General features: G+C 40.8%; 1 protein-coding gene across 7 annotated transcripts in view; it reads left to right on the top strand.

Annotated features, from left to right (window-relative positions):
• The window catches only part of KLHL32 (kelch like family member 32), a 223,092-nt gene that overhangs the window by 104,010 nt on the left and 95,362 nt on the right, over positions 1 to 23,720 (top strand). For 6 of the 7 annotated variants that reach the window (XR_007773855.1, XR_007773856.1, XM_050949281.1 and 3 more), the window contains one exon: positions 17,498 to 17,596. The exons of the other annotated variant lie outside the window; for it this stretch is intronic. Coding sequence is in view for 4 of the 6 variants with exons in the window: in XM_050949281.1 (XP_050805238.1) it covers positions 17,498 to 17,596 (99 nt within the window). In the remaining 2 variants the exon portion in view is untranslated. The remainder of the gene's footprint in view (positions 1 to 17,497; positions 17,597 to 23,720) is intronic. 7 annotated transcript variants of the gene reach the window in all.

Raw genomic sequence — 23,720 nt, 5'->3', positions numbered from 1 at the left:
AACCTCACCGAGGCCAGCCAGGAGTACTCACGGGATGATGACAGATACCAGTCCTATTGTACCATCTGCCATCAGGAAGGGAAGGCAATGGGATGCTGCTGTGTAACGTTGCAGCACCGCATCTGCCAGCAGCATCCAGTAGACATACGGTGACATTGAAAAAAGGTGAGAAACTATTTTTTTCCCTTTTCTTTCATGGGGGGTTGGGGTGAGAGATTGACGATATATACCCTGAACCACCCGCGACAATATTTTTGATCCTTCAGGCATTGGGAGTTCAGCCAAGAATGCAAATGGTTTTCGGAGACTGCGGGAACTATGGGATAGCTAGAGTCCTCAGTCCCCACTCCCTCCCTCCGTGAGCATCCATTTGATTCTTTGGCTTTCCGTTACACTTGTCACGCAGCACTGTGTTGAGTCCCTGCTGTGGCCTCTGTCTATCATAGCCTTGGAGATTTTTTTCAAATGCTTTGGCATTTCGTCTTTTGGAACGGAATTCTGATAGAACAGATTCATCTCCCCATACAGAGATCAGCTTCAGTATCTCCCATACAGTCCATGCTGGAGCTCTTTTTTGATTCTGGGACTGCATGGTCACCTGTGCAGATTGGCGCTCCACGCTGTGCAAACAGGAAATGAAATTCAAAAGTTCATGGGGCTTTTCCTGTCTACCTGGCCAGTGCATTGGAGTTCAGATTGCTGTCCAGAGTGGTCACAATGGTGATAGCGCCTGGAGGCCAATACCGTTGAATTGCAGCCACACTAACCCTAATCTGAAATGGCAGTACCGATTTCAGCGCTACTCCCCTCATCGGGGAGGAGTACAGATATCATTAAGAGTCCTTTATATCGATATAAAGGGCTTCGTTGTGTGGACGGGTGCAGAGTTAATTCGGTTTAACGCTGCTAAATTGATATAAACTCGTAGTGTAGATGAGGCCATAGTGTATTACATCAACACTGGTACCTGTTATCAACCAAACAGATATCAAGTTAGTTTGACAGGGTCTGTTTTTCTTAAGCTCATGTTGATTGACATTAATTACCCATCTTTTATTCTATATTAATCACTCCTCCATTATCTCGTCCAGGATCAATGTCAGACCAACAGGCCTATAATTACCCAGATCATCTCATTTACCTCTTTTAAAATTTTCCTAATGTTCCTAATGTACTTTAAAAACTTCTTGTTGTCCTTAACTCTTCTGGGTATAGATTTCTCTTTGTGTACCTTTGCTGAGCATAGCTTTCTCTTTGTGTCTCCTTGTTTCCTTTTTATCAATTTTCTAGAATTCCTAAATTCTGATTTATGATCAACTTTCACTTCCATTTATTTTGCGTATTTTTTTTAGAGCTGCCTTCAGTACCCCTCTAAACCAGGTTGTTTTTTTAAAATAACATGGCATTCCTCAATTTTGGCATTTTGGGGGGATATCTATAAAAGTACTTCTAAACAATTCTCAGTTATTATTCACATTTTTCTGATTAAATTCTTCCTCACAGCTGATTTGGCTCACAATTGTTTTCAGCTTTGTGAAATTGGCCCTTTCAAAGCACTAGCTGTGAGGGCCTGTCTCTGTCTATATTTATCTATTACTGGTCTGGTTTTTATTCTACTTGCAAATTATAAATGTGGCGAAGTCAGGATCCCAGGTACATAAGCTACCATTAATTTTAAGTTCAGTGATCAGTTTCTCTTTTCTGTCAGACCAGGTTTAATGTAGAATTTCCCTGTGTTGATTGCAACCCTTGAATTAGGAAATTCTCATGTAAAGTGTGAAACCACAGTGCTTATGAGGTGACTCAAAATGTTGGGAGTCTTGTTGCTAAGTTGATGGTAAGGATTGGGGAAGTTATTTGAGTATTTTTTGTAATGGAAAATATTACTCTGCATACCAACCCCCCCAGTAACTTCTCATTACAATCATTGGGATGGTCAAGTGGATAATCTTTCACAAAAAAAAAAAAGTTAAAGGATTGTATGCCAATAAAACCAGAAATTAATATAGAAAGAACAATGTGACATTCTGGGGATCTCCTAGACCAGTAAGGGGTACCATCAGCATCTACCCTGTAACTTTGGATGCCTTTATGCTTTATGTCTTTGGTACAGAGCCCTGACACCAGTTACCTGCACACAAGCACAAGGTCTCACCCTGGCTTCCACCAGCCTTGTTATTCATTGCAGGGTGACACCAACAGCCCTTCTAGTCCCAAGTCTCCCCAAATCTATTCACCCTGAGTTCTTAACTACCAGACACTCTGACTTCCCTGAACTCGCTCTGGTTCATCATCACCAAAGGCATGGAACCAGACCTCCAGATACCAGCTTACTTTGATACACACACTCCACAGAATTTGCAAACCAGAGACCGGCTCTGGGTAAAAATAAACAAAAGGTTTACTTAGTAGAAAAACCACAGATTCAAAGATAAAATAGTACAGAAAAGCAAATATTTTCTGTATAACTTGTATATGAACATAAAAATGCAACCTCATACAGTCGTCATCTTTACAGAGTTTGTCAATTTGACCGACTCTTCTAGTACATGCATAGTGCTATGCACAGAGTGCAACATAGGCATTGCTATAAAAGATCCACAGGCCACACCCTTCCCATGGATTCTTTCTATATGCAATCTGACTATATGAAATCTCCTTTTGAAAATCATCAGAGGAAAATCAAGGGATTTTGTCAATAAAGAAGAGTATGTAGACTGAAAGAAACTCGGCATTCCTGTAAATAATTTTGGCTCTGATGCAGCAAACCCCACAACCAGGGGCTTGAGTCCCACTGATTCCAACAAAAGCTAAAGTACTTTGCTGAATTGGGGTTTTTATCCCCACAGAGTACATTATCTCACACATTTTTAATATATGATAATCAATAATAATACTTTGCACTGAAATAGCCCCTTACATCTGAGGAACTTAAAGCATATTATAGAAATGGTTAACCATTATTCTTATTTTACTGCAGCAATGGTGCAGAAACTGAAACACAGGTCACACAACAAGTCAGTGGCATAGTAAGGATTAGTGCCAAGCTCTCCCGACTAAGTTCTGTGTTCCAATGCTTAGGCTACGTCTAAGGGATGTGATTCTTAGCTCTTGTAGACATACTCATGCTAGCTCTCATCTGAGCTGGCATGTAAGTAGTGTAGCATGGGCAGCGGCAGTGGCAGCGTGGCCTAGTCACCCTGAATACAAACGCACTTGAATCTCGTGATACCGTGGTGACTAGCTTGTGTTGCTTCTGCTTCTGCTCGTGCTACACTACTATTTTTAGCATGCTAGCTCAGATGAGAACTAGCCTGAGTATGTTTACTCAAGCTGGGAATCCCTAGTTCAGAGTGTAGATATAGCTGTTAGGTAAAGCTTAACAGATTGTTCTGGACTTTTACAACCAGTGTGGGTTTTTTCTCTTTCCCGATGTTGTAAAGATGCTGCTACATTACCAAAAAAATTAGCAGTCTCTTTGGGTTTTAAAATTTTTCTAAACCAACAAAGCATTTGACATTGAGAAGAATGAGTGAGACCATGCTAATCACAGGGATCTCCTATACCATTTTGTATCTGTGTCTGTCTTAATGTTGAGAGTTTGATTCATGGGTCAAGACTCTAGCTGGGACTTGCTTTCCAGCCTGCCTGGGATTAGAACAGCCTTACAATGTGTGTGTATAAAGGATGTTTTAGAAAGCAATGGGCTGGACTTTTCAGAAGTTCTAGATATCTGAAGTCCCTATTACTGGAGTTCAGTGTTCAGAACTTCTGAAATTCAGACCCAATATGTACATTTTTTTTAAATCAGCATTTATATTAGAACTCTTTTCCATTTCTGAAAGCCAAATGGGAACCTGTATCTACTTTATGAATAAAGGAAAAAATCATTTTAAAATTATTTTTGGTTAGCGTATTTTTTACCACAAAAAACTATTTGTCTTCGAAACACTCACCTGAATGAATATATTATGTTAGCTGTCTCTGTAAGTTTTTATCTTATTCAATCAATATTGCAGTAAGAGAAATTCAAAGTTCTTTTTAGCCATTAAGTAGGAAAATGGAAGGAATCTTACCATTTGAAAATTAAGATTAAAATCAGTCTCTCTTATTAGGTGTGTTGTTCACAGCTTCCTGACAAATTCTATTTCTGAAATGAGCTCTTGTGAAATGAGTTGTCGGTTTCTTTCACATGTTTAGGTTGCAGTCAGTGTTGTCTTAAAACTCTACTAAAAGTAAGGGCATTCACCCGTGATGTGGCTTTCAGCTTTTTTGGTTACACAAATTGTGTATGTGGCTCTGTGACCGGTCTCTGACAGCACTTCAGCAAACCAGGAAAACAGAATTCATATTTCAGTGGGAGTGCCATCTTGTGGTTGGAAAATCCTTTCATTACTGAAATATCACACACAAAACAACTGTTTGATAAAACGTTATCCTGAAGCTCAGTTTTCAACTTGCTCCCTTGTAGTTAGGTGCTCCAGCTTAATTTATTCTAGCAGAGTCTGCAGAGTAGTGGGAATCCTACCAAATAACAAACAAGTGACACTCACAGCAACTAGTACCGTTAATGATTGCAATTACAGCAGCATGTTTGACCTCTGCCCCAAAAGCTACCCCTTGATGTTGACAATCTATCCAGCTATCAACCAGTATTTAATCATTGATTTTCAGTTAAAATTATTGAAAATGTCTTGGAGGTGACAACTCTGAGAGTATCTTGATACCTCTGACTTTCCTGATCTTTGTTAATTTGGGTCTTGACCTGGGCACATCGCTGAGAAAGAACTCGTTGGCAAGATCCATGTAGCTATTAACTAGTTCTATCAGCTGCCTTTGATACCAGGGATCACGAGGTGTTTATTAAATTGCTTTTAGTCCCTGACAGAAGTAGATGGAACTGTCCTCAGATGCCTTTGTTCCTTTTTCTCAAGGAGATCCCAGAGAGTAGCCCCTGCAGAGTTCTGTCCTATCACCCCTCTTACTCACTGTGTATGAGAGACCATTGGGAGAGTTAGTAAGGAGACAGAGCTGAAGTGCTTTCAATATTGTAGTTTCACTCAGCTTTGTGTATCATTCTTGCATTTCCCAGACTGGACAATCTATTTTAGTGTTTCCATGATCTTGGAACATGGATGGGAGTGTATTGGTTGACACTCAATCCAGAGAGGACTGAGGTGACTATAATGGGTAGAGAAAAAGTCACTAAAACATTTGGCTGAGGTTATATCAGGCTTCCTTCCCAAAGTTGAGGATCTGTGTCTACCACTTGTTACCAAAGCTTGTAAATTGGGAGTCTGGTTAGAGTCCTAGCTTCTTTTTGACTATCAGTGGTGAGTGGCATGGCTTTTTTTCCGTCTATGTCTGGTCAGGAGATTGCATCCTCTTCTCTCATTATTATTTTATTATTGTGGTCGCGCTGAAGAGCCCCAGTCATGGACCAGGGCCTCATTGTGGTAGGTGCTGTACAAACACAGAACAAAAAGATGATTCCTGCTCCAAAGAACTTTCACTCTACATAAACATTCTCTGATGTGGACTTGTCCCATGATTCATGTCTGTCAGCTCTATATTAGACATGTGCAAGACATAACAACCTGGGTAGTGTTCCATGGCCAGGGAGTGTATAAAGCTTGGAGTAAACCAAGTCTGTTGGCTTGGTTTGCTTTTTCTGTCCTTTGCTGTTCTTTCTTTCTAATCAAATCTGACGCTGGGGTGTTCTGGGGGGTTTAAAAAAGTATCACAGATGGCCCTGACTTTGGTCATCCTGTCACTGTTCGCTTATGACAATAGGAGAGAAGATGAAGTTGGAACTCACCTTTACTTCACCAGCCCTCTAACCTGACAAATGATTCTGCCTGCCCTTTAGCTTGAGGTTAACAATCATCGCCTGCCTAGCACCTCACTGCAAAAGAAGCACTTGTTTTATTTCTCTTGTCTCCTCTCTTATCTATTTGATTGTGTTCAGCTTGGGATATGAAGAACTGTGTAAGCAAACTTAAACTACCTTGGTTGAGCCCCAGTTATTATTTTCACCACTTACTAAAGGAAAACCAGGTTTTCAAGCTTGTTGGGACAGGGACTATCTTTTAATTTGTTTGCATAGTGCCCAGTGCTGTGGGGCTCTGATTCTTCATGGTGCCTCTGGATACTACTTTAATACAAACAATGATTATCAGAGTCTCATGTATCCGTGGTTATGGAATTTGTCATAGAATTCAGCCCTGGTGGCAGAACTGTGCTCCAGAAACTCAGCTTTAGTTTAAAATAAAATGTTTCTAGCCCGCATAGTTGCAGAGTAAACCTCAAAACCAAGAACTGACTGTAAACCAATGCAGTGTCATCTTCCCACATTACTGACAGCCCAAAACAGTAGCCCTGAGAGGTGTGACTGCCCTGCTCACTTTAACCAGGGCCTTGTGAACACCTCAATTCTGTGACTGTGTAAGTTAGTATTTCCCCAAGATGCTACAGGATTCAGCATTCTGCTGCAGACAAGTGTCCAACCTTTTGTTTTCTGTCTCCGTACTATGCCTGGGCTACCCCACTGCTGTTCCTTACTCTACATATTTCCCAACAAAGCAAAGTTACTTGGATTATAACACATGCTCCTTGCTATGCCCCAGGTAGCTAGGCAGTGGTGGAGGCTGTTGGGGAGTGCGGGCTGGAGGCCAGTTTGTAACTGAGGAGCAAGGGGATCTGGAGACATAACCTGGCAAATTTTATCTATCTGGAGAACAGTGAAGCACTTGAGGGCTGGGAGCTGGGAAGATAAGCTGCTGAAACTGGCTACAAGCTCTCCCTTTCCATCAGACATAAGGGAGAAGGAGATTGAGATTGGTTGCTTGGACCGCATCCTAGGAGACGAAGCCTGGAGAGCATAATGACAAAATCCATTCTCAAAAATAATCATGGTAAAAAATAATCAACAAATATTCTGTCAGTGAGTATTTTCAACTATGAGACATAGCTCTTTGAGTCTGTGGGTGGAGGGATGGGGGGAAAAAAGTTGTTGCTTGCTGAGAGAATAAAATGTCTCAGAATTTGGTCCCAATGTACTACTGAGTGGCACAACTCCCAACTTAACTCCCCCTGTTCGTTCCACCTGGCTATGCCACTGCTCTCATCTCCAGGATCCCCTGATGGCCTCCACAAGGGCACCCCGCTTGATCTCAGACCTTTAGCCATGATCTCTTTGAGGGCAGGATCCACAGATCCTCTCCATCCAAAGCAGGGACTAGGTTTCAGATTCCTGCAATTCACTGTGATCACCTCAGAAAATATGACTTTAGTCAACACCCACAGTTCTGTTCTCTCAGGGACAATGACAAGGTAAATCAGCAACCAGCAAGCACTCATAAAGCAGAGTACTATTTATTCAGAACACAAGCATTTCAAAGAAACCATATCTTAAAAACAATAAACAGCTTACATTCATGCCTAGCTTACTAATGGTCACCCGTCTTCCATATCTAGACTCTAGTTTAAAGGGTTTTTTTGTTCCTTTTCTGTCTCTGGTCAGACTCCTCTGAGTTCTTGGATCAAGTGCAAGTGACCATCTCCCAAGTCTGGGTGGTCACTTTATACAGTTTCAAGTCCTTTATTCATTATTTGAACCAGGTCAAACCAGTTTGGATGCTGTTTCCCCAGGGGAATGAAGCTTCAAAACATTTGTTACCTGCATTGTTTCAGAATTGCGTGAATTTGCATTAATTACCCCCATTGACTTTAATTCCTGCAGGAAACATTCTGTCTCAGACCCATTTAGCCAGGAATAGCTGGCCAGCCCTTAAAGATACATGTAACCTATATAAAATCAACACAAAAGTCTTTGACTATTCCAGGATTCCATAGTATTGGACCTTTCATATAGAGTACCTGGGACTCTCATAATAATTTTGAACTCACCATTTTCCCTACGTGCTTAAGTTAATAAAATAATATCACAAGTGTGATGATTGAGTTAAGTCTTAGACCTTGAAAAAGAACCCTGAGTTTAGAGCTAGCTGTAGAAGTGACACCTAAGAAACAGAAGATGGGCAAGATAATTCATTTATTGGTCAACTTCTGTTGATAAAAGAGACAAGCTTTCGAGTTCTGGGCCTGAAGAAGAGCTCTGTGTTGCTCTAAACTTTGTCCTTTTTACCAAGAGAAGTTGATCCAATAAAAAGATATTACTTCACCCACCTTATCTCTCTACTATCCTGTGATCAACACGGCTACAATAACACTGCAAACAGAGGTACACAAATACCTTCTTTTGGTGATGCACATAAGGCCAGATCCTCAACTGGTGTAAATTAGTCAATGGAAATTCTGCAAATTTACATCAGCTGAGGTTCTGCCCTGCTGTGTTTAATTATGCCTCATAATTCTAGATTTTCTTTAATAGTTCACTTTTTAGTTTTCAGCCCAATATTTTAATTAGTTTTGTGGGTGTGAATTCAATCAAAGATTACTGGTTTTGCACTAGTGTAACTCCATTGACTTCAGTAGAACTATTTGTAGTTTACAGCAATGTGAGAGGAGAACTAGACCCGCTGCACACACATGTAGGTGTACTATAAGCATTTACCGCCAAAGAGTCAGCTGGACATGAACTGCTAATGTTATTTCAGGTTTAATAGCACCTCAGGGAACCAGGAAAACAGTCTCCAGAAGACCCTTAAAAGTGATCTATTAACTTTTTTTAATAGGTCTGAAACTTTGGCATGAGGTGCTGCCTGACCTAAGTGAAAAGGGTAAGGAAGGCTTTCCAGCACACTCTTAAATTTATCTTAAGGCATTTTTCCTCTTCTGTGATGGTGCTGCCCGTGGGAGCCAGCTGAGGTCACTCAATTAGGGTGAACTGCAAACAAAACGGTGCAGGCAAACCCCAAAAGCTGGTGGATATTTCAATACTTAGATTTACCAAGCCAGCACAAAATACGTGCTTATAGTCAATTCTTATTGACTAAACTAAAATTTATTAAAAAAGAAAAGAATGTTGGTTAAAAGATCAATATACATACAGACTTGAATTCAATTCTTGAGGTTCAGATACATAGCCGAGATGAGCTTATAGTTGCCAAACGTCCTTTTAGATATAGTCCATGGGTTATAGTCCAATGTCCGTATTCAGGGTGACTCCAGTCAGTGACTGGGGATCTCAATCCTTATGGTTTAAGGTTTCCCCCTCTTGAAACCCAAAGCAGATCTGAGAAGAAGGATCGTGTCCCAGGGTTCTTATACATTTCCAGCAGCTTTTTAGCCTGAGAAAACAGTAGGCTTAACTCTCTCCTTCTCCCAAACATCCTGGCAATTAGTACAGAGTAATTTATCAGTTAAACAGTTTAGATACTGGTTACCACAACCTTCAAAGAGACATATTGACAATAATACTATTTCCCTCAAGTGTCTTCCTAAATACTAATACTTCTTTTTTGATCTTTGAATCAAAGCTATAACAATAGACAAGACTTGTTTGCTTATATCACAAGACCTGAGCAAACATCTACCCTTCTATCTCTAACAATGCAGACATGCATTTCAAAGCTCTATTCATTTACATATCTTTCTAACCAGTCTTTAAAGTTTGGCCATGGGTCAGGTCAGTCTGTGAGTTAATTAACTCTTTCTGGCCCTGTCATATTTCAATGAGATATTATATCACACTCATCATGTCACATCTTCTTTGTAGATTGTCCTCCTTTCTGTTGTGAGACACCCCCGCATCCAGTCTGCTGGTGATGTCACATCCAGCATAGGTCATTTAATATTGTAACATATATCTAAATGAGCATAAAATAAGAATCCAGAACAATTTGTTTAGCGTGCAGTACTGGAATAAACCAGACTTCTCTTAGCTCTGTTGGCAGCCTCTGGTCTTCAATAGTTGATCTGTTATCTTAGCAGAGGGCATGTTGAATTATTACATGGTGTGGGAAGCTTGTAAGCACTGAGAAATTTGTATGCTAAGGCCTGGCAAACATAGTTATGCTAATCAGGATATTTTAAAAACCTTTATGCTGTTTTGGAGAGTATCAGTCATCTAATTATAAAATTGTCACTGGCTTTTTGCAGATCATCTTTAAATTTTAATTCATTTAACCCTCTCTTACTACATCTACAGGATGCTATAAAATGGATTGATACAGTTTTACAATATATTCATGCATCAGAGGAACCACAAGTACAAATGTATCTTTGTCCACAAGATTGTAATCTATTTGGGGCACTGGTTCAGTTTATTTTGAGCCTTTTACAGCATCAGGCACATGGCTGGCATGCAATAAATAATGTGGCATCAGCTCAGATGACAGGACTCCTTCAGTTTAAACCAGGATTGAATAATAAACATTGCAAGGTCTACGTCTCTTAGACCAGTGTTTCCCAAACTTACAACACTTGCGTACCCCTTTTGAGACATTTGTCTTACCGGCATACCCCTTCTCTGATGAAGATAATTTTGGGGGAGGAGGGAGGGTGGTAGCCACATTTTTATAACACGCTCCTAATTCGTTTCATTCTGGATTAAATGTTTATTTAGAAATAAATACAAAATTATAGTACATTTGAAACAAAACTTTTAATAGAAATAAGTAACATATAGAAATAGTACTAGAAATAATTAAAATAACAGAAGTGAATCAGCAGTCTGGCAGAACAGTGTGTGTGTGTGTGTGTGTGTGTATATATATGTGTGTGTGTGTGTGTGTGTGTGTATGAGGAATTCGTATCATTCTGAAAATAAAACATGCTGGTTTGGTTAGGTTAGTGAAGAAAGCACTAGTTTTAATATTTACTATTTCTGTATGGAAAATTTTTCAGTACAAACCAAACTATTCAGTGTGAGGGATGGAACTGCTTTTGACCAGACACTATCGCAGGGATATCTAGCTTGATGTTTGTGATCTTAAGACGAAGATGGGGCTCCACGTCAATAAGACAATTTTGTTTTTTTTGTTTCGATGCTAACCAGCACAGTCAATCTGATCTCGCACAAATACAAGGTGGGAAAAGGCATACTTGACTGCTTTTTCCGATAGAGCTGGATATTCAGAGCTAACCCCCCCACCAACAAAATGACGTCAGTGTATTTTGCTCTAATTTTGTATTCAGGAAGTTATCTGAAACCAGCTCCAAGAGCTGCTGGTCTTCTGAAGCAGAGAGGTTATTTGGAAATGTTTGAACATTGATGATAAAAGGGTTCCTTATCCATACAAAGGTGCCGTCCGGTTCAGGGAAATACTTACGAAGATCTTTCTGCAAGCTTTCCAAATGCTGCTTCATGGTTTGCAACACATCACTATCAAGTTCATTAGTCAAGTTTATTACTAAGTCATGAAGAGATGAACAGGAATCCAGTTCACGATGACTAAGACATTTATGCCACAGTTTCAATTTTACGACCATGGTGCTCACTTTGTCTTGAACATGGAATATGGATATAAGTTTCCCTTGCAAGGATAGATTGAGGTGGTTTAAATGAGCAAAGATATCAGCAATATATGCTAGTTTGCATAGCCATTTTCAGTCATGTATACTGTTTCTCAGGTTAAGGTTTCATCTAAAAAAACTTGCAGTTCTTCTCGCAGCTCAAACAGGCGATTCAGAACTTTTTCCATGCGAAAGCCAACGCACTTCAGTGTGAAATAGGAGTTGTGTGCAATCACTGCCCATCTCATCACAAGGCTGAGAAACAAGCCGGGCGTTCAGAGGGCGGCCTTTCACAAAATTGATTATTTTCACAGCTTCATACAGTACTTGCTTTAGATCTGCCTGCATGTTCTGGGTGGCGAGTGCTTCCCTGTGAATGCAACGAGTCGATTTTGCTTCTGGCACAACAGCTTGAATACATGCAACAACTCCTTTCTTTGAACCAATCATGGCTCTGGCACCATCCGTGCTTATTCCAACACAACAAGTCCAATCCAAGTCGCTGTTTTTGATAAAGTCATCAATAATTTTAAAAAGAGCTTCTCCAGTTGTATGTGTTGGCAGAGGTTGGCAGAACAAAATCTCATCGTGGCCTTCATTATTCAGCTCGTATCTGACATACAACAAAAGATTAGCTAAATTCACAACATCAGTGGATTCATCCGCTTGCAGTGCATAGTAGTGACTCTTTTGTACTCTTGACAATAATTGCTGCTTTACATTTTTGGCCATATCTGTGATGAACAGTGTTGTTTGAGAGGGGAACACAATCTATAGCTTTGCCTCCAGTCATCACTTATTATAGATTATTAGGGTTGGAAGGTACCTCAGGGGATCATCTAGTCCAACCCCCTCCCTAAAGCAGGACCAATCCCCAAATGGCCCCCTCAAGGATTGAACTCACAACTCTCGGTTTAGCAGGCCAATGCTCAAACCACTGAGCTATCCCTCCCCTCACTTGCACCATTACTTTGGCTGCGGGTTTTACTAATGTCTCGCCAATCACTTCAGCAGCTCCGGACTTTGCAATTAAGTACGCCACACTATATGAAGCTTCCAAAGCTTTCATGTTTACATCTCCTGTCACATTATGAGTTGTTTTCTGGAACTCTGGAGATCTTTGCACCTATTTTTAAAGAATTCTATAGGTTTTCTCTCATATTCTTTGTTTGCTATCGAAATGGTGTTTTAGGTTGGATGGTTTCATATGGGACTCTCACAAATGAAAGTAACAAATCACACGTAGTGAAACTGGCTCCACCTCATTGCCAGTCCATGAAAATCCCAGTTAAAGATATTCAAAATATTTGTGGGCTTTTTACATTTTCTTTGCAGCTGATACGTTCAATAAACTTTCAGATGTTTCACATGGTTCACTAATTTTGTCATCACAATTGTCTGATGTAGCCATATCACTGCATTTTTCAGCATAATTATCACTAACATTTGTATTTCCTTCATAATTTTCTTTTGTACATTTCAAACTTCCTGTTTTTAGCCAGCAATCCATTGTAGAAACAAAAAGAGAATTTTGTATATTAATACATGTCTGGTATGTACTTGCCAGGAGTAATTATTCACTTTTATCTTTTATCCATCAGTATGACTGCACATTCCACAAAGGCACATGTATTGCCTGAGCCGTGGTAACGCTGCATGCATGGTTTGTGTCGGCATGCCAGCTGATTTTTACTGGCATGCTGCTGCCAGCTGGGGTCCCAGCCACTGGCCCGGCTCAGTCTGCTGCTGGCCTGGGCAAACAGGACCACCATCTGGCAGTGGGCTGAGCGGGACCGGTGGCAGGGCCTCTGGCTGGCAGGAGCCGGTGGACGGAATCCCGGGCTGGCAGCGGGCTGAGCGGCTCAGCCCGCCACGGGTCTAGGGTTCTGTCCGCCAGCCCCACTCAGCCTGCTGCCGGCCCCTTGCCACCTGAGGTCCCGGCTGCTGGCCCGGCTCAGCCCACTGCCGGCCTGGGTAAACGGGACCCCCGACCAGCAGTGGGCTGAGCGAGACTGGCGGACGGAACTCTGGGCTGGTAGCAGGCTGAGCTGCTCAGCCTGCCATGGGTCTGGGGTCCCGGCCGGCAGCCCTGATCAGCCCACTGCCGGCCTGGGTGAATGGAAACCCCGACCAGCAGTGGGCTGAGTGAGACCGGTGGACGGAACCCTGGGCCGGTAGCAGGCTGAGCTGCTCAGCCCGCTGTGGTTCTGGGGTCCCGGCCGCCGGCCCCGCTTAGCCCACTGCCGGCCTGGGTGAATGGGACCCCTGGCCGGCAGCAGGCTGAGCGGGGCCAGTGGCTGGGACCCGGCTGGCAGGAGCCAGTGGACGGAACCCCAGACTGGCAGCGGCCTGAGGCACTCAGCCCACCGTGGCTCTGGGATTCTGTCCGCTGGCCCCACTCAGCCCCACTGCCAGCTCCTTGCCAGCTGGGGTGAACAGGCCGCATACCCCTTGAAATCCTTTCACGCACCATCAGGGGTACACATACCACACTTTGGGAAACACTGTCTTAGACCCTAAAGAATGGAAATGATTTGTATGGCAGTCTGACCCTGAGTTCTCATGTGAACAAATTTGACAAGTGCTATAGAACATATATTTTTAATATACCTAACAATTGACAGATTCCTATAACTAAAGTCCTCTCCAACTTTTCCTTGTGCCACATACCATCATGAGTGGAAACCTAATTAGCATCAACTAAAAGCCTGGAACAGATTGGGCCTTAGTCTTCTTTACAGTAAGACCACTTTAAATGACGTTCCCATTCTAATGGGGTAAAGGCTCCTTAAAGTGAGAATATATGTAATTTACACCCACTTGAAGGATCAGTTAATCTGCCGGAGTGGTGTAAAGATTCTTGTTTACACCAAGGTCCTTAAGACCCTTACCTCCAGTTTTTACAGCATACAATGGCTGAAAGAACGTGCAATTAATGTTAGTGCTGAGGACTTGTCTTTCTTCTGGTGACAGCCTCCAGTGTCTCCCCTCCTGCTTTTTTGCTTCTGGCTGCATTTCAATGGGAGGCCCAAAGACAGAACTGCAGGGAAAGCTAGCAGGGTGGCTTGAAGGAAAAAATAGCTGAAGGCTTCAGCTTCCTGCACAGCAGTAAGAGAGTGGCCCCTTGTGGTGCAAAGCCAAAATTGCAAAGGGAACAATCTGTCAATTCTAGGTTCCAGGTTACAATGAAGAATGCCAAACAAAATAAAAGGTTTCAGAGTGGTAGCCATGTTAATCTGTATTAGCAAAAAGAACAAGGAGTACTTGGTCCTCCTCATTTTTCTTAAATGGAATACAAACATTCAAGGAATGTGGTATCTATTATCTACTGTTGATTATTTGAGGGCCCGTGCACCATTCTTCTTGGATTAATATTAGTTTTGGTAATTTGTAATGTGATTCCTGGAAAAAATGAGATTCCCCAATAACACTTATGTACAAATACTAAAAATTTCTGGTCTCCTGAGGGAGGCATGGTCTAATGATTTGACCACAAGAGTGTGAGGTCTCAATTGAGGCCATATGGTTCTGTCAGTTGCATCCAGCCAACTTCTCAGTGAAATCAGCAGGAGTTTCATGTGAACAATGGACAGGATAATCAGGTCCTTGGTTTCTCATCCCTTTTCTGACACCCCCTTAGTGGCACTTTGACTCTGTGCTTCCATTTCCCTATTCATAAAATGGGGACAATACTAAGAATTTGATAATGTGTTTAAAGTGCTTTGAAAATGAATTGTATATGAGTTCTGGGTTTGCTGGATATGTAACATTCTGCTTACCTTGCAAAGTGTTCCTGTTTTTTATTTTATTTTGGCAGGTATCTGAGGAAGGGATGGAATTGGGGGTGCATTTGTTTATTATGGTAATGTGTTAGATTACAATTGTATGAAGGTGGGTAATGGCTTGTAATAGTTCATTGTGTGCTTATTGATTATTATGTTTTAAATATTGGAAAGGATATACAGAGAATGGAATGGGTTTCCATGTGTAGGTATAAAAAAACCTCTAAATAAATAGTACTGACTGCTATGTTTAATTATGGAATATAACCTGTTCATTCTATTGGTTTTATTCACCCATAGCTATGGTTAAACTAAGTTTATGTGCAATTCTATAATTTAGAAAAATAACATTGTAGCCACAGTTAGCTTTCTTTAGATCCAAATTAACCACTGTTTTTCCTCAGCCATGTTAATAAGAAATGTCAGAAGTAAAACTTACAATGAACAGCCTTATGCAAGGAGGCACAAAGTATATTGCACATACTGATTGGGTATATTGCAATCCGTAGCACATAGTTTATTATAGCACTTGATAGTGGAGTCTTCTGTAGTACTTCTGTAAGGACAAAGTTTTTTTCAAAAATAAATTGTATTGTATGTAATTTTCTGCAGCTGAATTCAATAAAGCTTAGGACAGTTATATTTTAGCTGGGTGTGATTTTTCCTGTAATTTTTCAATTACAAACAAACAAATGAAATATGCTGCCTAAAATTTCCCTGAATACACTAGGAAGGCACCAATTCTCATCAATACACTGCCAAAATTTTAATTAAGGGCTCCCTCAAAAGATTTCCAGAGCAGCTGGTGATTACACTTGATATTCCCTAAGTAAAGTATTCACCAACTGCCATCCACTAATTTCACTCTCTTCTCCCCACAACCACCTCCAAGAGCCCTGTCAATCATGCCAGTGCACAGCCATTATCCTTTTATCTCCACTCCCCTTTTTCCACCATATTTCCCCCTCACTAGCACCCAGAGGCGGCTCTGTTTTTTGCCCCCCCCGAAGCACAGCAGTCAGGCGGCCTTGCATGGCACGCCTGCGGGTGGCCCGCAGGTCACACTGATTCGGCGGCATTTCTGTGAGTGGTCTGCCACCCTCACAGCGACCGGCAGGCCGCCCCCCACGGCTTGCTGTCCTGGGCATGCGCTTGCTGCGCTGGTGCCTGGAGCCACCCCTGCTAGCACCACATGAAGAATCCTTTAGATGGCTTGTCTATCTGGAAATTGTTCCACATTGCAGCAGCAGCAGGGCTGTCAGGTGGGTTTCCTGAAACCTCTGACTAGTTGGTTGGGTGAATCCCTCTAAAGATGGACTGGTTTGTTGTTGGGGAATGGGTCCCCTTTGATTCTTGAGGTGGATGTGTATGCCCTGACTGCCGATGGCCTTTCCTGTCTGGTGTGAAGAGTCTGGTAGAAAAGTGGGGAGGTGATGGCAATGGTGGATGGGGGAGCGACATCTCCAGGTTGTCTCCTACAGGCTGTTCATACTCTACAGGCAGGCAGTGATGAGGAGAGTGGCTGGAGGACTTTCACCGAGTGCAGCAGCAGCACCTTGGCCATGACCCTTTTCCTTCTCTTCTTCATGCACTGCTGGAATGATCAGTATCAGGGAGAGGTGCAGCATCTGGATAATGCTTCCACCAGACTCTCCTAATAGGCCTGGTGGAAGACACAAAATGGAATTCCTTCTTGAAACCACTGTTGCACATGTGGCAATGGCAGTCGCATCTGGAAAGCAGCACCTGACTGAGCAAGCAGCTTAGTCCTGGGTTCAGGAAAGGCTAAGAATTCTAACTGGCAGAGCCGCCTTAGCATTTTTGTGTGTGGTTGGCAAACAGCTTTCTGCTCCCTTAATGTAACTTACCTCTGTTCACAATGATCACACCGCTCTGAGAAAGGCTGGCCTGAGGATTTTGGTGGGCATTTGTTTTAAGGTGTTTGTGTGGCTTTGCAAAAAATAAAATAAAATTGTGTATTCAATATATAATATGCCTTTCACAGTAGAGAGTCATAGTAAGTGCGTTAGTCAAAAGCCTCTTTAAGAACAATTTAAGAAATCTGTTTCACTGACTAAATATCCCCCTGAATATTCTCACTGAATTTTTTAAACTATAGCCCAAAACCTTCAAATACTTAGACATATACTAAATTTTATTCACGTGAGAAGTCCTATTGCCTTCAAAGTCTAAAAGTTAGAAAGTCCTAAAATGTTAGCTTCCTTTCTTTCCATATTTTCCCTGTTCTTAGGCTAGTTCTTTACAACAGATTATTCATTTTTTCTTTTTACATATAGATTCTGTTGGAGCCAGGAGTAATCCAGGATGTGCTAGCAGCTGGTAGTCACCTGCAGCTGTTGGAGCTCCTTAGTTTATGTTCTCACTATCTCATCCAGGTAAGGCTCCTATACCTAATTAACTGACCATTTCCCTTTGACTGCAGACCTTATTTCCAAGGTTAAATCCCATAATTTTGAGTTACATATAGGAAATGTTACGGATTAGGATAATACTAGTTCAGTTTGTGGTCAGCGTGGTCTAGTAGGGTTCTGGACTGGAAGTCAAGAGACCTGAATCCTTTCTGTACCACAGATCTCCGGTGAGTTTGAGCTAGACATTGCTCTGTCTCTGCATCCATCCTTTGTCTGTCTTGTCTATTTAACTTTAGAGAGAGAGGATGGTTTAGTGGTTAGGGTGCTAGTCTAGGTCCTGGGAGATGTGGGTCCAAGTCCCTGTTCTGCCACAGACTTCCTATGTGACCTAGTGCAAGTCATTCACTCTCTCTGTGTCTCAGTTCTCCTCTGTAAAATGCAGATAATAGCACTTTCCTACCTCATATAAGTGCCATAGATATCTAGATATAGATTGTAAGCCCTTTGGGATAGGGACTATCACTGTTTGTACAATGCGGCCTCATTACTGACTGGCCCCATGCACCCCTCTAGTATTAATAATGGTACCAATATTTTGAGGCAACAAAATAAATGTTTGTTTATCTGGATTGGCTAAATGAAACAGATTATGATGGTAGCAAGAGCAGCAGTTTTAAATCATCAATGTGGCAATGGCATACATTATTAAAAGCAGCAATTTCACTTGATTTTTCCCCCCCTTTCTTTGTAGTGTTTTTATATTTTATCCACAATCAGACACTTTGAGACAGGGTCAATGGCTCATAATATATGGTGTTGTTAATTTGTCTAGCAAGTGTAAGTCAATCAGGAAACCAAGGTAAATGGTAAAGTAGTCTGGCATTCAGTGAGTGTACAGAATGGTTGTACATTATTCTTAGAGAATGAAAGGGATGTGTAACAGGAAAGGCAGTTAATCAGACAGTGTAAAGAAAGGGGCCGGAGTGGTTTGGCATGGGGCCCACAATCTACTTTACCTTAGTCCCTCTACTTAGTTGCTTTTCCTGCTGCACCATCTTAATATTTCTCGCATACACCCAATTCATTGTCCATTGCAGTCAATGGAAAGACTCTCATTGGTTTCAGTGGGCTTTGGATTAGGTCCTTGATGTGTAACACAAAGGACTCAGTGCTATATTGCTGTGCTCACCCAAAAAAAAAATTTGAAGATGTCCATGCAAGCAGCCTGTCAAATGAATAATAATGATGAGCCTGATATTGCAAAAATCCCACTGAATAAGGACTGCCGGACTGGAACCAACAGGCAAATTATTCTCTCACTTAGGGCCTAATCCAGATCCCACTGAAGTCAAAGGGAGTCTTTCCTCTGACTAGAGTGGGAGTAGGATCAAGCAGTTAGTTGCACCTATCTTAATCAAGAGTAGTTGGAGTTACCCTCACTTACACCTGTTTTACAAACAGTGTAAAATCATGATTTTCATGACCCAGGCTCAAAGTTTCTAAAGGATTAGAAAAAAATTCTTTCCTCTGACAGTGCTGATATATTTCTATTCAATAATTTGGGTCAGGCTCAGCTGGTGTAAATCAGCACAGCTTCATGGAAATCAATGTAGCTACACCAGTTCACACTAACTCAGTATTTGGCCCTTGGTTTATTATGTTTATTTACTAAATTCAGGTTCTGCCAAGAGATCTGTACAGGAAGATCTATACCACTCAGTTAGCATCAGAATTCACCAGCATTAATTCCTTTTCAGGATAGTGTCCATTCATATAAAGCTATCTACAAGTGTCACATCTAATATTAAAAACCTCTTTCTATACATTGACAAAATACATTTTATAACAATGTAGAGAGAATTCCCAATGTCCAAATTAAAGCTATCAGATGCCTATTTAAAGTCCACATGACACCGATTAATTTAAAAAATACATAGACCTTTATACTACCACCAAAAAAATTAAGAAAAAGGCCCAGATTTTTAGGAGTTGCTACGATCAGCATTGCAATCCCTAACTGATTTAGGAGCCTGTATGATTTTCAAAGATGATTTAGGCACTTAGGAGCCAAAAGCTCATTGATAGTCAATGGGATTCAGGCTCCTACATGCATGAATTTCTTTTGAAAATGAGATTTAGGCTCCTGAATCAGTTAGGCTTTGCAATGTATAACAACACTTAAATATCTTTAAAAATTTGAGCCTTAGTTAACCATGGCCACTTTAAAAACTGCTACACGTAGGACCCAGGAAGTCTCTCCAGGTATGACTCCACTCACTGTGATGCAAATGGTAGGGGATGAGGAGTGGAATAATCCCTTCCCACACTTGTCTTTTTCTAATATTGCTGTCGGATCCCTGGGTGCTGCACTTTTTCTCGGTTTACCATGGCATTGGATTTCTTTCTTTCTTTTTGTTTTGAATTGTTGAGATACTGAGCTTTAGCTCAGCATAGCCTGAGGAAGTACGTTATATGGAACGTATCCAGTTTATTATTGCTGTGTGATGCTGATGCAGAGGTTTTGCTTATTAGGATTTTCTGTAATTTTTGGGTTGGGTGTAGCACAACTTTCTTGAGTGTGTTTTTAATAATAGCTTTCCTTGTTTCTCCCTAGATATTTTTAAATTTTTGCCAACACGAGCATTCAAGATTAACTGTCTGACTCCATTCCTTCCACCTGAATATGAGCCCAATTGAACCCCCATAGATGTCAGTAGGAGTTTCTCTGTTGATTTCAGTGGGAATTAGACTGGGCCATTGTTTTTCTCCAAATGGAAGCAAATTTTCTTTGGAGACACAAAGAAAAACGTTATTCTGATTCTCTTTTCACTTACTCTAATACAAATCAGAAAAAATTCTATAACGCTCAGTGGAAATAAACCAGTGTAAGACCAATGTGAGTGAGAGGAGAATTTGGCCCCAAGTTCACTGCAATTAGTTTTCTGCAAGATATATTAGATTCATTTGACTCCAGTGTAGATGCCATTTCTCTTAGAATGACTAATTTAGAACAAGTTATTGAATCTGTTGATAAATCTCACAAAGATTTCTGTAACAAATTGCTTGAATTACAAACACAAGTCAAGAGCATGAAATCACTAATACGAATTTCTGATTAAAGATAATGTTATATGAAACAGAATAAACTTAAGACCCTGGGACAGTTCTTCAAAATTATGTAATGGCCATATCTTTGAAATTTCTGGTAACACTGTGGAATCAAGCAGTATGATCTTTCTGGTTCACTGAATGCACTTTTCTATTTCTATGTTTCACATATTACCACCAAATCCTCTTTTACTCCTAACGTGGATTCCATGTTTTTATCTGGAAAAATCTTGGTTAATTTAAGATCAACAACTGATTGTGAAAGAAGTGTGAATTAAGTTTAGAAGTCTAAAGGGAACATAGTTTTAAATGATAAAGTTTATATTTTTGCCTAATATGGGAACAAAAGAATTCAGTCAAAAATGAAGGAAGTTCCTTGTTTTAAGGCCAGAATTCCATATTCTCTTGACTTTTGCATAGATAAGAACATAAGAATGGCTATACTGGGTCTGACCAATTGCCCATCTGGTCCAGAATCCTGTCTTCTGACTGTGGTCAGTGCCAGATGTGTCAGAGGGAATGAACAGAACAGAGCAGCTAATCTAGTGATCCATCCCCTGTTATTCAGTCCCAGTTTCTGGCAGTCAGAGGTTTAGGGACACCAGCACATGGGGTTGTGTCCTGGACCATATTGGCTAATAGTCAGTGATGAACCTGTCTTCCATGAACTTATCTAATTCTTTTGAACCCAGTTATATTTTTGGCTTTCATAACATCTCCTGCCAATTGACTGTGTGTGGTGTGAAGAAGTACTTCCTTTATGTTAGTCTTAAACCTGCTGCCTCTTAATTTCATTGGGTGATCTCTGGTTCTTGTGTTTATGTTAAGAGGTCAATAACACTTCCCTACTCACTTTCTTGACACCATTCATGATTTTATAGACCTCTATCATATCGCCCCTTAGTCATCTCTTTCTAAACTGAACGGTCCCAGTCTTTTGACACCCTCAGAGAATCCTAATAGATTAGTGAGGCATGATTTCAGTTTATAAAAGCCATGTTGACTCTTCCTCAATATATTTTGTTCATTTACATGTCTCATAAATCTGTTTTTTACTATAGTTTCAATGAATTTGCCTGGTACTGAAGTTAGGCTTACTGGCCTGTAATTGCCAGGATCACTTCTGGAGCCTTTTAAAAAAAATCTGCATTACATTAGCTATCTTTCAGTCATCTGATACAGAGGCTGATTTAAGCAATATGTTACACTTGGTCTGAGCCAGAGGCCCGAGAAGCAGTTAGTAGTTGAGCAATTTCCCATTTGAATTCCATCAGAACTTTTGGGTGACTACCGTCTGATCCTGGTGATCTTTACTGTTTAATTTAATTTACTGTTTAATTTATCAGTTTGTTCCAAAACTTCCTCTATTGAAACCTCAATCTGGGAGAGTTCCTCAGGTTTGTCAGCTAAAAAGAATGGCTCTCAGGTGTGGGACTCTCCCTCACATCCCCTGCATTGAAGCCCAATGCAAAGAATTGATTTAGCTTCTATGCAATGGCCCTTTCTTCCTTGAGTGCTCCTTTAGCACCTTTCTCTTTTAGTGGCCCCAATGATTGTGTGGCAGGCTTCCTGGTTCTGATGTACTCAAATATTTTGTTAGTTTTTGCACCTTTTGGCTATTTGCTCCTCAAATTCTTTTTTCTCCTGCTTATTTTATACTTTTACATTTGACTCGCCAGAATTTATGCTCTTTTCTAATTTCCTCAGGAGAATTTGACTTCCAGTGTTTAAAGAATGGCCTTTTGCCCCTTACCACCTCTTTTACTCTGTTGTTTTGCCATGGTGGCTCTTTCTGGGGAGCGGGGGAGGGTCCTCTTACTTTTTGGGGGGGTATACATTTAGTTTTTGTCTCTATTGTGGAGTTTTTTAATTGTTTCAATGCAGCAAGCAGGCATTTCACTCTAGTGACTGTTCCTTTTAATTTCAATTTAGCTAACTTCTTCATTTTTATGTAGTTCCTCTTTTTGAAGTTAAATGCCACTGTGGTGCATTTCTTTGGTATTTCTCCCTACAAGGATGTTAAGTTTAATTGTGTTATGGTTGCTGTTACTCAGTAATTCAGCAATATTCACCTGTTGGATCAGTTCCTATGCTCCACTTAGGACTAAATTAACAATTGCTTTTTCCCTTGTGAGTTGTTGTATCTGCATCCTGTACTGAGGTGACAGGTTCCCAGTGAATATAGGGATAGTTGAACTCTCTCATTATTATTGGATGTTCTGCTTTTGTAGCCTCTCAAATCTCTCTGAGCATTTACAGTCACCCTCACCATCCTGGTTGCATGGTTGATAGTAAATTCCTACTGCTATTCTCTTATTATTCAAGCATAGAAGAGAGATTCTGAGAGATTCTGTGGTACAGTTTAGTTCATTTAAGATTTTAACTATATTTGACTCTGTGCTTTCTTTCACAGATAGTCCCAGTCCCCCACCAGCATGACCTACTCTGTCATTCCTATATGTTTAGTACCCTGGTATTATTGTGTCCCATTGATTATCATAATTCCACGAAGTTTCTGTGATGCTGTCATAAACAGATACTTATTATATCAATATCCTTATTTAATATCAGACACTCAAGTTCACCCATCTTATTATTTAGACTTTTATAGCATTTGTATATAAGCACTTATAAAATTTGTCAATATTTAATTGCCTGCCTTCGTGTGATGTAACTGAATGGGGCTCTTTTTTTGTTAGACTGTTTCTCTTCAGTCTCTACCTGAACTTTATCAACTTCTGTCCTCTCCTCTTTGCTGGGCTATAGAGTCTCCTCTTTAGTAAATACTCCCCTAAGGGATGTGTCTGTCTGAACCATGTGCTCCTCCACACCTATAGGCTTTCACCCAGCTCTTAATTTAAAAACTTCTCTACTCATCAGTGTTGTATATTGCACTACCTCAGCTCCCCCTTCAACAGACCTTTCTCTGACAGCGCCCTATGCCTTTTTCTTTTCTTTCCGGAACACAGTTCTATTTGTCTAATCTATCTCGGTACTTGCAACCCCCATCATTGTAATATCTGATTGCTTCCTAAGTATC

Source organism: Gopherus flavomarginatus, chromosome 4 (genome assembly GCF_025201925.1).
Source record: "Gopherus flavomarginatus isolate rGopFla2 chromosome 4, rGopFla2.mat.asm, whole genome shotgun sequence".
Taxonomy (NCBI): Eukaryota; Metazoa; Chordata; order Testudines; family Testudinidae; genus Gopherus; species Gopherus flavomarginatus.
The sequence above is the reverse complement of the archived record's forward strand: the minus strand, read 5'-3'. Positions and strand labels throughout refer to the sequence as shown.